Raw genomic sequence first — 15,427 nt, 5'->3', positions numbered from 1 at the left:
GGGTCAAAAAGTACCTCTTTTTTATAGTAGAAGACATTGGAGTTCAGAGGTATGGAGTGACTCACTTATTCCCTGGGCCATAAGTGGCATTGTCGCCATCTGTCTGGCTCTGAACTCTCTCATGATTCCTCGTGGCCTCCCTGAAGTCACTTCCTCTCTGGAGTTGCTGGCAGCTCTCAGGGCTGTAGACGGAGGGCAGCTCACTCCAGGAGTCGTCCACCTTAGCCCCAGTGACAGCGGGAGACATGAGGATTGGATGTTGCTATCCCATAGCAGGTTGGAGAGTCGGGTCTGAACACTGGAGAACTGAGCTTTGATAAAGGCAGTGAGCTGGTGTGGACAGTTTGACATTGAAGAGGAAGTGTCCCATTGAGACTGACTGTCAGGCAAGGGGCGGTGAGAGAGACAGATTGGAGAAGAGTTACTCAGTTGAAAAGGGAACCCCTCAGAAGTGGGTGGGTGTGCTTCCCATAACAGAGTGCTGAGGGAGCAAAGAGGACTGAGGTTCAGGGCGAACTTGCGTGTGCTTCAGAATCGCCTAAAAGACGGTAAAACACAGGGTGCTGGGCCCTGCTCCAGTTTCTGATTCTGGAGGTCCAGGCTGGGGCCTGAGAAGCTGTGTTTCTAACCAGCTTCTGGCTGATGCCAGTGCTGCTGGTCCAGGGGCCACACTTCTAGGAGCACTGGCTAGGCCACCATCCAGAGATGAGGACAGAAAGCAAAGTCCACACAGTCAGATGGGTGAGCCCAGAAGCTGTGCTCCAACACAGATCAGCTCAGAACCCAGTGTGCCTCTGCCCCCCAAGGTCCAGGACCCCAGGGGTGAGGGAAAGGATAAAACCAAGATGTGTGCATCTGCCTCTCACTACTGAAAAAGAACAAAAAAGAAAAACAGCCTCCCCATAAATAGGCTAATTTATAGTCCTGAAGGAACAGCCCATTTGTCGGGTCATTCAGTGGCTCATAAAGAGAATGGAGTGGTGGGGCAGGAAGCTGAGCGGAGCCTCTGAATAGCCCTTCGCTCTGGCTATGGAAATATATGAGGGTAATTTTCATAATCTGCAGGCATACTTGGAAGAAGCATTCCCCCTCTTTTTTTTTTTTCTTTTTGCAATAGAAATGGGAACCAGGGATGTAGATTTAAAAGTCTGCCCTGCTAATGTGATTAGCAGACAGAACACATTACAGTGTTTGTCTCTGAAACCATTAACACCTCTGTACACAGCTCCTTCTGCCTTCTCTGGAGAGCGAGCATTGCTGAGTGAGTAGGATTCAGCCCCACCCAAGGACACCCACTATCGATTATCGTTTCCTCTATCATTATCATCATCATCATCATCATCATCATCATCATCATCATCATCCTGGCTCTGCTAGGCTCCTAGCTTTTTAGGCCACATCCCCATTTGAATTTGATGGTAATGTGGTAGAACAGGCAGGCCAGGCGTTATCATCCACAGCCTGCAAATGAGAAAACTGAGGGGCAGAGAGAATGAGGGAGATGCTCAGCCTTCCAGTGCCTGCCCCTGAGCTTCCCTCAGCAGTCCTGGGCACGGAGGATGTCAGGGGTGCTAAGCCTCTTGGCCCCACTCAGCCTTCAGACCCCTATGAGATAGGTGCTGCCTTCCTCCACTTGGTCAGCCAGGAAACCAAGATCAGAGGCAGCAGATAACTTTCTCCAAGATTACTCTGCTTGTAGGCAACAAAACCAGGATTCGAACCTGGACGTGCTGTCCCCAGAGGAGCACAGCACTGAATGCTGCCTCTGGTGCAGCTCTCGGCCTCATACTTGTTATAGTTGGCCAGCACCTTGCAGGGCCCTCTGCCCTCAGCCCACACCTGCCCCGGAAGTGAAATCCCCTGAATGGGCATGAATAATTAGGAAGGGAGGCCCTTCTCTAGCTCTTTCCCTGGAGAAGTTCTTCTGCTTCATTAATCCCCAGGGGGCCTGTCACAAGGCTGATCCACCTCTACCCCCAGAGACTCTGATGCAGTGGGCCAGGGCGGAGGGTGGTTAAACGGTGCAGCTGCCAACTAACTCTGACCCTACCAGGCTCCCCATTCCAGGTCTTGAACTTGACCCCTGGCCCAAAGCTGCTAGGCATCCCAGCACAGCCCACTTGCTCCTCATGGCACATCACCTGCCCTAACAGATCACTGACAAGCCCAGAGGAGAATGCTGGGGTTTAGAGACATCAGTTATGTAGCTGGTGCAGAGTCCCTGTCTCAGGCATCAAGACTGGGATAGGAACCCTGGTCCATCTTGCTTATTAAAGCCTGTGTCTTCCCTTCCTCTCCAGGATTCTCAAGCTCAAGTGTTCAGAGAAATCACCCAGGGAACATGTTAAAATGCAAATAAGCTGCAGAACAGGTTGTGCACTTAGCTGCCCCCTTAGCCCACCTCCCTAATGGGCATCTCTTGGCTTCTTCAGACCGCATCGCTCGGAACCGCAAGACCATCGTGTGCCCCATGATTGATGTGATTGACCACGATGACTTCCGGTATGAGACGCAGGCGGGGGATGCCATGCGGGGCGCCTTTGACTGGGAGATGTACTATAAGCGGATCCCCATCCCTCCAGAACTGCAGAAGGCCGACCCCAGTGACCCATTTGAGTAAGTACAAGTGACCCAGGCTGGTCCCAGTGGCTCACCCAGTAACCTGTCCCCAATACACATAACTCAGAGTCATCACCTCCCTCAAAAGTCCAGTGCAGAGGGGCCAGGGCAGGTGCCCCCAGCTAGAAGGACAGCCTGTCCCATCTTGTGACAGAGCCTCAGCTCATGGACCTCCAAGCTAGTCACCTCTTCCCTGCCCTCCTCTGTGCAGTTTGCCACAGTTGCCAGCCAGGGCTCAGCAGGTTGCTCATGCTCCCTCCCTTAAACCTGGCACCGGGTTGTAATCATCATCATCATCATCATCATCACCATCACCACCACTTATGAACACTTTCTAAGTGCTAGGCATTGCATGCTGAGCACATTACAATCTGATCATCTTTAACCCTCTCAGTTGTTATTTAAATTATTTTTATTTTTAATTTTTTCCTTTAAAAGTTTTATTTATTTATTTCTAGAGAAAGGGGAAGGGCAGGAGAAAGGGAGGGAGACAAACAACAATGTGTGGTTGCCTTTCGCATGCCCCCTACTGGGGGCCTTGGCCCACAACCCAGGCATGTGCCCTGACTTAGAATCAAACTGGTTACCCTTTGGTTCACCGGCACTCAATTCACTGAGCCACACCAGCCAGGGCTTAAATTATTATCCATGCTTTCCAATGTGGAGACTAAGGTTCCAAGAGGGTTTAGCAACTTGCCTGGGTCACACAGTGATGATGTGGCAAAGGCCAGATACATGGGCAGGTCTGTCTGCCCCGAGCCAGGTTTCCCATCATTCCGCTACACCCCTGTGGAAATGCTAGGGAAGCAACAGCGCCCCCCACAGGAGCAGTTCGGGGGGGTGTGGAGTGGGCTCCCAGCATCTTGAATGTGGGAGCTAGAAGGAACCTATAGGCTGTGGACTCCGCGCCATCTCAGGGAAGGAATGCGAGGCCCCCCAGGGTGCACAGTGGGTGAGTGGCTGAGCCAGAAACAGCCCAGTCCCTCTCCAGTACTTGCAGCTCTGGAAAGGGCCTCTGCTTGCCCCGAGGGCCCGCCGTCCTGCAGCTGCCACGAGAGTCACGCCGCCTCTCCTGCTGGAGACAGGGAGGAGATCTTTGGGTACAAAGCCAAAGTCCAGGCTCCTGCTGGATTCGTTTCCCAACTGCTGCAGCAGTAAATTACCACAAACTTACCAGCTTCCAAAAGAAAGCCACAAATTTATTCTTTTAAGGTCCTGGAGGTCGGAAGCCTGAAATGATTCTTACTGGCCTAAAATCACAGTGTCAGCAGGGCTGCATTCCTTCTGGATGCCCCAGAGGACAGTCCATTTCCTTGCTTTTTCCAGCTTCTAGAGGCTGCTCGCATTCTTTGGCCCACAGCCCCTTCCTTCCTCCTCAAAGCCAGCAAGCAGCCCAGCAGCTTCAAGCCTCCCTCTCCATGCCCCCTTCCTCCCCACCCCGTATCCCTCTGTCCCTCCCCCAACTCTCTCTCTCTCTCTCTCTCCATGCCCCTCCCTCTCTCCTTATCTTCTGCTTCCATTATCACCTCTCCTTCTCTGCCTCTGCCTCCTGCTTTCACTTACAAGGACCCTGGTGATTATGTTGGCCCACCAGGTGCTCTCCCATCTCCAGGCCCTTCGTCACATTAGGAAAGTCCCTTTGCTGTGTAAGGTCACATACTCACAGGTTCCAGGAATTAGGACATTGACTTCTTGCAGAGCGCGTTACTCTGTCCACCACACCTCCCCATGGACCCCAGCTTCTGTGTGCCCCCACCCTCCCCACCTCAGAAAGGGGGCTGTTGGCAGCTGAGCCGTCTTCATGGGTGCAGTGCCTACCCAAGGTTCCTGAAGGGGCCCCTGACGTGCTGGGCCCCAGTGCAGGCTCAGAGGTGGCTTCCTGGAAGCAATGGAAGGCGGCCGGGGTGATGGAGCAGCGTGAGCCCAGCGTAGAGGGCATGAGTGGAGCCCCGTGCCTCAGCAGGTCAGACGTTTGCTCTCCTCCCGACCCCCTGTGTCCTCCACAGCGTCCAACACTGCTGCCTGAGCCCTTCCTCGCACTTCCCCAAGAGGACACGTAGTGGAGGCTGAGGTCAGAATGGGCTGCCCCAGAAAACGGGGTTTTCAAGGCAACCAGAACCCCCTTTATGGTTTGACCCTCTGCCATTAACTGATCCGCAGGCACTAAGCCTTGAAAGGTGCACAGGGTGCGTCCGGCCCCCATCCTCCTCGAGGCAGGGTGAGGAAGGGCACATTCAGGTGTGCAGCTGGTGAGCAGCAGAGGCCCAGCCAGCTTCCTCCGGGGCCTCGTCCCCACATCCGGGTGTTGCAGGGGTTGGCCCGGCCCCAGGGCAGCTGCATTCACGCCTGGGCCCACTGGCAGTGCACGGGGCGTTCATTAAAAAACAAAACAAACCCACCCGCGTCACCCCAGACTAGTGACGCCAGAGTGTGGGGGTGAGATGCGGACATCTCTGGTTTTTGAAGGTCCCAGGTGACACTGATGTATGGCCAAGGTGGAGAGCCACTGAGGGCCTCCCCATCCGTGGTGTCCTCTGATGCAGTCCAGAAGTCTCTCTCCTGTCACTTGGACAAAACCCAGGGGAGGGGCCACAGGAGAAATCCTGGTCATTTTCTGCACGCTTCCCCACAGCGCCAGCAAACGGGCAGTCTGTAGGCACAGTGCGGTGTGATGATGTTTGAAAAACTTGGGCTTTGGTGGCAGACCCTGGTCCAAATCACAGCTCATCCACTTACTATATGCCCTTGAGCAGAGCGTGTGGTATTTCTGAATTTCAAGTTCCTCCGTCTGAGAAGGGGGCTAGTAAGAGAGCGTTCTGAGAGCTGGAGGCAACGTCGGTAAGGTGAGTGGCGCTCACCAGAACTCGGACGCGTTAGTGTTAGTGCTGAATGCGGCAGGGAACAGACCTGCCTGGAGGAGAGGCCTCCCTCTGGAGTCAGAGCCCTGAGCATCCAAATCGCCTGGAGGCCAACAGCCGCCTGTGGTGCGGCAGCTCCAGGCAGCAGCTCCTCAGCCCCTGCGCCCGGCTTCCACGCAGGCTGATCTTCTGTGCAGAGGCCTGGGCTTGCTTTCTCATGAAGCACAGGGGCAGAAACATGCTGCCTCCGAGCAGTGGATGTCAGGCTCCAGCAAGAAAACCCAAACCCCACAACCTTCAGGAGACAAAGGAGAGTCGCTAGCACTGACTCCTTGTTTCCTCACAGTCCTGGATACTTCCGGAACCGTCCTGGCGAGTGAGCGAGGAAGTGTCGCTATGGGCCCGTGGTGGAGAGGGGAAGCAGGCACAGAAGGGCTGACACTGTCCGGCAGGAGTATAATGCAAGTCACATGGACTTTTAAATTTCCAAGCCGCCATGTGAAAAAGCTAAAGAGAAGCAAAACCGAGACAGACTGATAGGTGGAGAGCAGGATGGCAGCTCTAGGGGCGGGGGGAGGTGAGGGGGGGGGGGGTTGGGCAAAAAGGAGACAGGACTCGTGAACACGGACAACAGTGTGGTGATTGCGGGGGAAGAAGATTAAATGGTACCGGAAAAAATACAATTAAAATGATAAATAAATAAATAAAAGAATAAAATATTACTTATTTTTTAAAGATTTCATTTATTTATTTTTAGAGAGAGGGGAAGGGGAGGAGAAAGAGAAGGAGAGAAACATCAATGTGTGGTCGCCTCCCATGTGACCCCACAGGGGACCCAGCCTGCAACCCAGGCATGTGTTCCGACTGGGAACTGAGCCAGCGACCCCCCCAGCTTCACAGGCCCATGCTCAATCCACTGAGCCACACCAGCCAGGGCTAAAACATGTTTAAAAAGCTAAAGAGAAGCGGCTAAAATTCATTTTGGTAATATATTTTAGCTAACCCAGGACATCTAAAACATTCTCACTTTAGCATGTAACCAACACTGTAAAATTACAGAGACCCTATCTGTGCCTCCTCATCCTGAGCCTCAGAAACTCGGCATGTGCCTCACCCTGTGGTCCCACCAGCCACCTGGCAGGTGCTCGGCCGCCACGTGCACCTGTGGCTGCCGTGGCCGGGGGCACGGGGCTGGGTGGTGAAACCCTTCATCGCAGGTCACACTGCAGGTCAGGGAGAGTCGGGTCGCAGTCAGGGCTCCCCCATCTCTGATCCTCTATCCTTGTACTTGTCCCCTGCTTCTCGGCTGTTCCTCCCTGTCAGGAGGCAGCGAACCGTGGCTGTGACAGGTGTGGACCATGGCATAGGTTCCAGGTTTCCATCCTGGCTGGCAGCTGTGAGCCCTTGAGCAAGTTACCTGTCTGTGCCCTGGCTTCTGCGTGCGTAACACGGGGTGGTTCTGGTGAGGCATAAGAAACTCATGAGGTCAGTGCAAGGGATGAAGTCACTTCATTAATAATAACTTAATTCAGTACAGCCCCTGGGATAGTCAGTCCCTCAGTAAACAGTCAGCGGGATCCCCTTTTAAAGGAGTCCCCTCTGGTGCTGTGAGGGCTCATCTGCTATAGGAAGATTGGGGTGCACGTGGGTTAACGAAGTTCCTTTTAATCAGTCCGCTCGCTGTCAGCTTGCAGTTCTGGGGCCGCAGAGGGGACGCGGAGGGTGCAGCTGGCATGCCTTTTGGTTTGAAGGTTTGGGGTTTGCCAGTGGAGCTGGACAAAGACACGGCCGCTCTGAGAGGTCTGCACATAGCACACAGTGCCGGCCCCTCCCAGGAGCCAGCCCATGGGAGGCCCCGCGGGAGACTGGGGCAGGTCCCAGCCGGTGTCCCCACGGGCCTGGCAGGATCCCACGCTGGCTGCCTGCTCCGTCCCCGTGGCACCCCAAAACGTGTTATCTCTGTGCTTTCCTCCTGCTTTCTCCGAGTCCCCTCCCCCAAGTTCTCACTGATCCAGACCCACCTGGAGTGCCCCCCCCTTTGGGCCTCCTTCCTTGACTCTTCCCCCAGCGTCCCTCCTCGCCCCCAAAACCCAGAGGCAGACAGTCCCCCTCTCCTGCTCCTGTAGTGCCGTCTGCACCCCCGGAGGCCCTTATGACACCCCGTCTTCTGGGGCCTTCCATCCCGAGGTAGCTGCCCTGCCACATGGCATCCCCTGAAATCCCCACCCAGCTCTGATTACACTGGTGCCATTCATCTTAGCCCAGTGCAACTGGAAAACCGGACTGTGGCTCCTCTCAGCTCTCAGCAGAACAACTGCCTGTGCTGAACTGACTTAGAATCCTCAGAGGAGTGTGTCCGAAACACAGGTTCCTAGGCTCTGCCCCGCAGAGAGTGTCGTGCAGGGCTGGGGTGGGGCCGGGAGCCGTGGGTTTCCTACCTCGGAGAACATCCTGCAGCCCAGTCCGGCCTGGGAGGACCTGAGTCAGACCCGGAAAGTAGTGGGAGGACCGGAAAGAGAAACACGATGCAGCTATGAGACCCATGGGAGGAAGTACTGCGATTTCATTTCACAGCTGTTCTTTAGTGTTAGCACGTAAAGGAACTTGGGGCCCACTTGGTTAAAGTTTGGCGTTTATGAGAGGAGGGGTAGGTAAGGAAGAAACAAGCTTGGGGCCTCACCGGAGGGCCTTGGACTCCCTGCTGACATGTGGGCTGTGTGTCCTGGGCAGCAAGGAGCGCACCCCAGGGACCTGGCAGTATCAGGGTGCCCTCAGAGCCGTGGCCATCAGGTCCCCATTTCATACCACACTCTTCTTCCCTGACAGGTCTCCCGTGATGGCCGGTGGGCTCTTCGCCGTGGATCGGAAGTGGTTCTGGGAGCTGGGCGGGTACGACCCAGGCCTGGAGATCTGGGGAGGCGAGCAGTATGAAATCTCATTCAAGGTGAGCCCGCGCTCGGAAGCCCCCTTGGCCCCTGTCCCGGCAGGCTGCCTGCCTGGTGCTGGTCTGAGCCTAGAAAGACTGGAGGACTCGGGCACCTGAGGCGAAGAAGCCACATTCTCCCTTTATTTGTGGGGCCCTGTGTTGATCTCAGGTGGAGAATGGGTCCCTCTGAGGAGAAGGTTAGCCTGTCCTGTGCCCTTGCGGTCAGCAGGGGATTCATTCTCACATCCCTGCTCATGAGGGCTGACCAGCGGCACTGTTACTGGGCCAAGCCAGTGTGTGAATACACAACTCTGAATCAGGCATCATTTTCAATGCCAAGGACCACTGTCACACACAGCAATGAAGACATCCATGCCAGCGTCAGATTGCCTAAGTCAAATGTTGGCCGTACCACTTCCTACCAGCCATGTGATCTTGGACAAGAACTTCACCCCACTGACCTTCACGTTCTGCTTCCATAAAACGGGTTTAATGGTGCTTTAATCCTCACAGGGATGTTGAGAGGATTCCATGAGACCATGCTTGTTAGAGGCTTCTCAGTAGATGTCTTAAAAGGTTACATTCATTATCAATGTCAGCAGTGATTGCGCGCAGTTCAGAACCAGGGATCATAAATTCTTTATTCACAGTGGTGATGTGTCTGTTCCCCCTCCAGAGTTCTGAAGTTGTCTCCCAACAGGGGACCAGCCCCTAAATAAAACCAATGTTAATATCCAGGGGTGACACTCAAAACATTTAACAACTCAGATGACATGAGCGCCGACTAGTCGGAGCAGGTGCCGGCTGTAAGCAGCTATGGCAAATACAATCCTCGCCCCAACCCTAGTAGGGATGTATCATTATCGCATCCATCACACAGGGAGGCAACTGGGGCTCCGACCCAGGGCCCACACAGGTGGAGGTCACAGAGAGCCCAGGTCTGCCCCCAGGGGTCAGGGGTCAGTTCTGTAGGCCTCTGGAGGGGCACCAGAGCAGAGCACTTGAGAAAAATTAGCCTGAGAAATTGGCTGCAGTCTCCTACCTTATCTTCTCAGTTTTTGCCTCCTCCTGGTATTATTACTCTTAATTTACTGGAGTATTCTGCAGCCTCTCAGTGAAGTGAATTAACAGCGGTCTAAGTCAGAAAGAGCAGATAGGTTTCCTCGCCCAGCTACGCCGATCTATTGGCAGGGGCTGCCCTGGCTCGTCAGAGCAAGAGTGGTGATTGACCAGTGGTGTCTGCGTGGGTGCAGGTTTAGTGAGTGATGACATCGATGTCATTTACATAGTGTCCCTCTCCCCTGCCATCTAGTTTTCCACAGGGCACATCCTTATGGGTATAGTGAAACCAACAAGGAGTCAGAAGACTTCTAAACTTCATAGTTCCTCGGTCATCAGCTAAACAGATTGATTTATGAAGCTTGCTGCCAAGCTTGTTTCCAGAATTGTGCACATCTGTGTTGACTCCTCACCAGAACGTAAACCTCTCTAGGGTAGGGTCCGAGTGGGTTTCCCTTACTGCTGTAGCCCAGGTACCAGGAGGACTGTCTGACACAGAGAAGAAACTTAGTGGTTCTCTGTCGGTTTAATTCTCAGAGCAAGTGTGTGACTGGCCAGAGCCCGCCTCCTTGGTCAAGGAATCCCACCCTTTGTAAACCCACCCTTTGTGGAAAATACAAAGGAGACCGAGCGAATGGAGAGAGATTTGCACAGAGCAGTTCCCGGACCCAAAGGGGCTTCATTCTGTGTGTTTTTAAAGACCCATCTAGCAAGGCTCATCGGGCAGTTACAGCACTACAAAGGCATTTTTCTCCACAGTTTATTTACAAAGAACCTCATAATGAAGCCATTTTGGAAGCCTCTCTGGGAGGGGGAGCGAGGCTGGTTCCGGTTTCCGTTTGATCCAATTGTCCTTCACTCTCGAGGGGGAAGAAGAAAGGGTATCGAGGAGGCTCCTGGTCTGAAAGGGAGACTTGTCTCCCTCAGCTTTCTCTCTCCTGGCTTTGAGAACGTGCGTTCCCAGAGCCGCTGGCAGTGCCCCTCTGAAATGCCAGTTGTTCTAGTTCAGCCAGAGCAGGGTGTTCATGAAGAGCCAGATTCCCTCTGACTCATCTCTGCTGAGATCCCTTTTCTTCTTGGTAATGGAGGAGAGAGACTGGTCTGAAAAGCTGAGTGTGTTTTCAGAAATTAAGATAAATTGATACGTGCCATCAGCACCAAGGGATTAACAGTGTGGCTCCAATTTCAGACGAGGCCATCTCTGCTGATGGGAAAGCCCCAGAAAAGATGTCCTAAAGGCTCAGAAATTTCTAGAAGAGTCATTGACCCTTTCCCCTGTTTCTCATCCCCTCTCTCTCTCTCTGCCAGCAGAGATTTTTCTTTCCAAAAGACACTCAAAGTTCTGCTTGGCGGTTAGAATCTCCCCAGTTATGGGGGGTGGATAAATGTCAAACTCCACAGCCCGGCTGACACCTGAATCTATGAGCTGACCCCTGCGCGTCTCTCCACCCTCCCCCTTGTCCTCTTATCCTGCTGCCTTAGTCTGGACTCTTAGGTGCAGGTGACCGGACTCCTGGTCAGCCTGATTTAAGCAAAAAGTCGGAACTGATCGGCCCACACAACTGAAGTTCCAGGACAGACCCTCCAGGCCCGGCTGGGTCCAGGAGCTACCTGGTCTCAGTCCCTGTCTCTCAGCCCCTGACTCTGCTTTCCTGTGGGCTGGCTTCCTGCTCAGGCAGGCTTTCTCTCTGCCGCAATACCCAGCAGCCCTCTGGAGAGTTTTGCCCTCCCGTCGTTCCTGTACAGCTCCCCAGGTTGTGTCTCACTGGCCTGCTTGTCCCTTGCCTGTCCCTGAGCAGTGTTCTCATTGGTCAGCCACAGTCACATGCCCATCCCGGAACCAGGAAGATGGGTGCAGGCTGGCTCCACAGAGGAAAGTCTAGTCACTGTACACAGAAGTGGAAAGGCTGCGGAGCCAGGCAAACCACAGATGTCCACCTCCCCCAGCCAAACAGGACTGCTCACAAACCACAGGCCCATGTTTGGACGCACACACTGTCTACTGTTTCCGAAATGCCTTTCCTTCCACACATCCTTCTGGGCGCGGCTCGTATCTATGGCCTCTGCTCAGCCTTAGCTGTGCTGACGAGAGGCCAGCCCAGCCTCACTCTCAACATGGCTTCAGATGCCTCGTGCTGCTGACAGGACCCAAGGGTTGGCCTTCTTCCCCACTGGACTCTGAACTCCCTAGAGGCAGGGAGAAGTTCCATCTTTATACCCCAGTGTCTCACCCACAATAGGTGTCTTAAGTAACTGTTGGTGGAATTCATTCCTATCTGATAGAACCTCCCTCCCCCTGCTCTCCCCAGACTTACATCACCATCTTAGGTAGTGGTGGAGTGTTGGGAAAGGGACTCCGTGAGAAGGCAGGACACTGGCTCCTCATCTCTGCTCTCCGTCCCCCTGAGGACCCTGGACCCATTGCCTGACCTCTCGGGCCCTCACATCCCAGATGCCCTGATATATTTTTTTCTTGCTTCCCCATGAGACAGGTTTAAATAAGATGCCATGGAGAAAGTATTTCAACTTACACAGATGTGAGGATAATTTGGATTAGATGTGGCAGCAGCAGGGAGCAGAATGGGGACTACACAGTGTCTCCTGGAGGCCAGGTCAGAAAAGCTTCAACTCCAAGATCCGGGAGAGAGGAAGTATCCCAGGACACCTGGCCCAGCTGGCACGAGAAAGATGTGCGCTGTGGGGTGATCTGAGTGGATATCTCTTTTGTTACTAGCAGTTGGGCCAAATCTGTCACATTTCACAGCAAGCACATCCTTTGACCCAAAACTCCATGCCCCGGAGTTTATCTGAGAGACAGTGCACAGATGAGCAAAGATGCAGATAGGAGCTATTTACGGAAGCGTTATTTACAACCGGGGAAGACTGCAGATGACCCAGATGTCCATCCTTGGGAGACACATAACGTGGAGCACCTCCCACCCATGGAACAGTATGCAGCCAGCAACTTGTGACGGTTCCACTTTCACTTTAAGATAGCGCAAGAGCAATAAGCATTCAGTAGGAACTGTACTTCAGGCTGTTGCAGTTTGATCTTTCCCCGGGCTGGTGATGAGCTGTGCACCACTCCTCCGTGATGCTGGGCCGGGGCAGCCATAGCTCCCCATTAGGCACGCACGTGATCACGAGGGCAAACGTCTAGTGCTCTGTGTGCTCACAGTGTTAGACGACTGTGTCCCAGTGCAGGCGAATGCAGAGTTCTGGGTGCATTTACGGTGGGCCAGGACGAGCTGTGGTGCGTGGCGTACCAGCTTCTGTAGCGCTGAGTGCGTTCATCATAAGTGTGTATCGCTCCTATGGTCAAAAAAAGGTAAGATTTTTTTTTAACTAAGAAGAAGGAAAAATTGTGGGTCTTTCAGCTCTCTGGGCCCATCCCTCTCCATGTGTATCCCAATACTTCAGGCCATTTGCAAGTTCAGAGCTAAGATTTCTCTGTAGGGCAGGCCTACGGAGAAGGGAGTCCAAGGGGAGACTGAGCCCCGTTGGGGCACCTCTGCAGGGTGGGCTCTGGGAGGCAGAGGTGTGGGCTCTTGGGTGATGAAGATGGTCTAAGGGTCCCCTGGGGCAGGCTGGTGAGAACAAGGTAGTGACGGAAAGCCACATGAGGGGACAAGGGACAGCCATCCTACCGGGTAGACTTAGAGGCCTTAGGGGAGTATGGTTTGCATTGTTCGACATGGATGTTCTTACCAAAAGCCAAACAAGTCCCAGGGTGTCTGGACAGATTTAAAAACAAAAAAAAAAAAAAACCAGAAACTCTCAGATTTTTTCTTCATAAAACTCACTGCACCCTCAGGAGGATACAGTGAAAATCAAGGGTATGAAAAAGATAGGGTGCAGCCCAGAATCTGGTCAAAGATGACACCGAGACCTGACGCCCTGAGTGGTCAGGTGACTGGGCCGGGGTCCCTCAGCCAGCAGTGGGCAGATGTCCTGACTCTAAGGCCATGCTCACCTGGTGGGAGGGTGGAGAAAAGGCGGCCCAGCCTGGAGGCCATTGCTACAAGTAGGACCTGCAAGTCAGGACCAGCCCCAAGAGGGGCTGAGTTGCCACACGTGGGGAGAAATGACTTCCGAAGTCCAGCTCAGGGACAGAGGGCAGTCCGGGGCCCTTGTCCAAGTACCTGCACAGCCGGGCCTCCCCTCCCTTCCACGGTTTCTCCCAGCCCCCGGGACTCGCGCCAGCTGCAGCTTTGCTGCCGGGAACCTGGTGCGCCCCCTGCGCTGGGTTATGGGAGGATGCTGGGAACATCTCTGCTGCAGGCGGCGTTTTCCTCTCTGCCACATGCGCCCGGACTTTCCGAGAGCCATCTGCCAGGAACAGGGAAGGCATTCTGCTCGTGACTGTCAACAAGCCATTTGAAATTCCATGAGCGTCTCTGGGAGCCTGCCTCTCCCACCTTCCTCCAGGAAGGCGGCGCCCCAGCCCTCCCTAACTAGCACACACCTTTCTCTCTGGCCTCCGTCTTTTGTCACTAAAAATGACAGCAGTGACTTCTTTGGGGACTTGGTGTAAGAACTAAATGGGAGAAAACATTTATTTGTCCCGGAGCCAGGCAGAGAGGAGGCGCGGGCAAGCGGGAGCTGCCCTCGTCAGAGCCCTCCTGTTCGAAGGCACAGCACAGGGGGCGCCCATGCACTTCATAACCAAGTCGCCTGGGTTTCGGTGGAAGTTTCCTCAGCTAGTCACTGTGTGTCCTTGGCAGAGAGGCCTAACTCTCTGGACTTGACTTCTTCATCTGTGAAATGGGCATGGGATAGCCCTTAGTTCACAGTGTGGGTGTGAGCACGTTAGACTACGTTAAAACCTGGGACCTGGCACACCGTAAGCAATCACTGAGTGGCAGCTGCCTGTGTTGGTGGTGCGGTTGATGTGCTCGGGCTGCAGGTGGCAGGAAGCATAGATGGAAAGAGCTTTGAGGCTGGCCAGACTGAGGCCAGAGGCCTTGGTGCCAGGCCCAGCTCTAAAACAAACTCTGTGGGAGAGCTGGGACAGCTCACCTGCCCTTTCCGCTGACCCTTCCTCTCATCTACAAGGGCACTAATAACCCCAAACTCTCAGGGGTGCCGAGAGACACAGTGTGACCTGGCAGGCACCGGTTGTCAAAGTGGGGCCCCTAGCTCAGCCATGGCAGTGGCATCTGGGAACCTGTTAGAAACACACATTCTCAGGCCTCACCACAGACCTGCTGAGCCAGACACTCCAGGGGTGGGGCCCAGTGGTCTTCCTTCCAATAAGCTCTGCAGAGATTCTGATGCTCGTCCAGGGTTGGAAGTCATGGCTGCAGTGAATAGGTGGGGCCCTGCACAGAGAAGGTGCTCAGTGTGGGTGTTGAAGGGCAGAGAAAGTAGGAGGGTGGCCAGCAGGTGGGCCAGCAGGTCCCAACACCTTCACCCAGCTTTCGAGACCCTGATTTGGGGTCATCGGGTCCGCACTTGGCAGCCTGTGTTTATTCCGCTTCTTCCAGCAGGGTTTTAGAGCAAGGCTGGCCAATGACTAGGCCATGTCTGAGTGAGCGACTGAGTGAACGAATAAGGGAATGAATGGACTGCATCATTTATGCAAAAAAAAGCACATGTGCCCGACAGCAGGAGAGTGAATGGCTGCCACTGGTTTGCAGCATCAGCCACACGTGGCGTCCAGGTGTGTGACCGGAACAGGTGGCTGAGGGCTTTGATTGCGAGCCAAGGGTGACCCTTTGTTCTGCAGGCAGTACAAAGGCTGACGGGGGTCCTTGTGGAAGACCATGATAGGGTCAGGACCAGGCTTTACAAAGATTAAACCAGGCAGCGCAGTCTCCCTAGCGACCTCAGACCTGCCTAGGTCTGGAGACCCAGCCCCCATCCCACACCAGCTTTGCCATCTGTGAGCTCAGGAACTTCGGGGACAGCACTTCCCCTCACTGGGCCTCTGGGTCTGATGCCATTCCTTCTCTCCTGAGGGGAA

At 54.2% G+C, this 15,427-nt stretch overlaps 1 protein-coding gene across 2 annotated transcripts in view; it reads left to right on the top strand.

The window, feature by feature from the left end:
- The window catches only part of GALNT10 (polypeptide N-acetylgalactosaminyltransferase 10), a 179,491-nt gene that overhangs the window by 147,415 nt on the left and 16,649 nt on the right, over positions 1–15,427 (top strand). For both annotated transcript variants that reach the window (XM_037156908.2, XM_053665909.1), the window contains exons 6-7: positions 2,433–2,616; positions 8,304–8,421. In XM_037156908.2, coding sequence (XP_037012803.2) covers positions 2,433–2,616; positions 8,304–8,421 — 302 coding nt within the window. The remainder of the gene's footprint in view (positions 1–2,432; positions 2,617–8,303; positions 8,422–15,427) is intronic.

The sequence above is a fragment of the Artibeus jamaicensis genome, unplaced genomic scaffold (assembly GCF_021234435.1).
Source record: "Artibeus jamaicensis isolate MK-2021 breed Jamaican fruit bat unplaced genomic scaffold, CSHL_Jam_final contig_432, whole genome shotgun sequence".
Lineage (NCBI taxonomy): Eukaryota > Metazoa > Chordata > Mammalia > Chiroptera > Phyllostomidae > Artibeus > Artibeus jamaicensis.
Note: the sequence above shows the minus strand (reverse complement) of the source record. Positions and strands in the feature narration are given on the sequence as shown.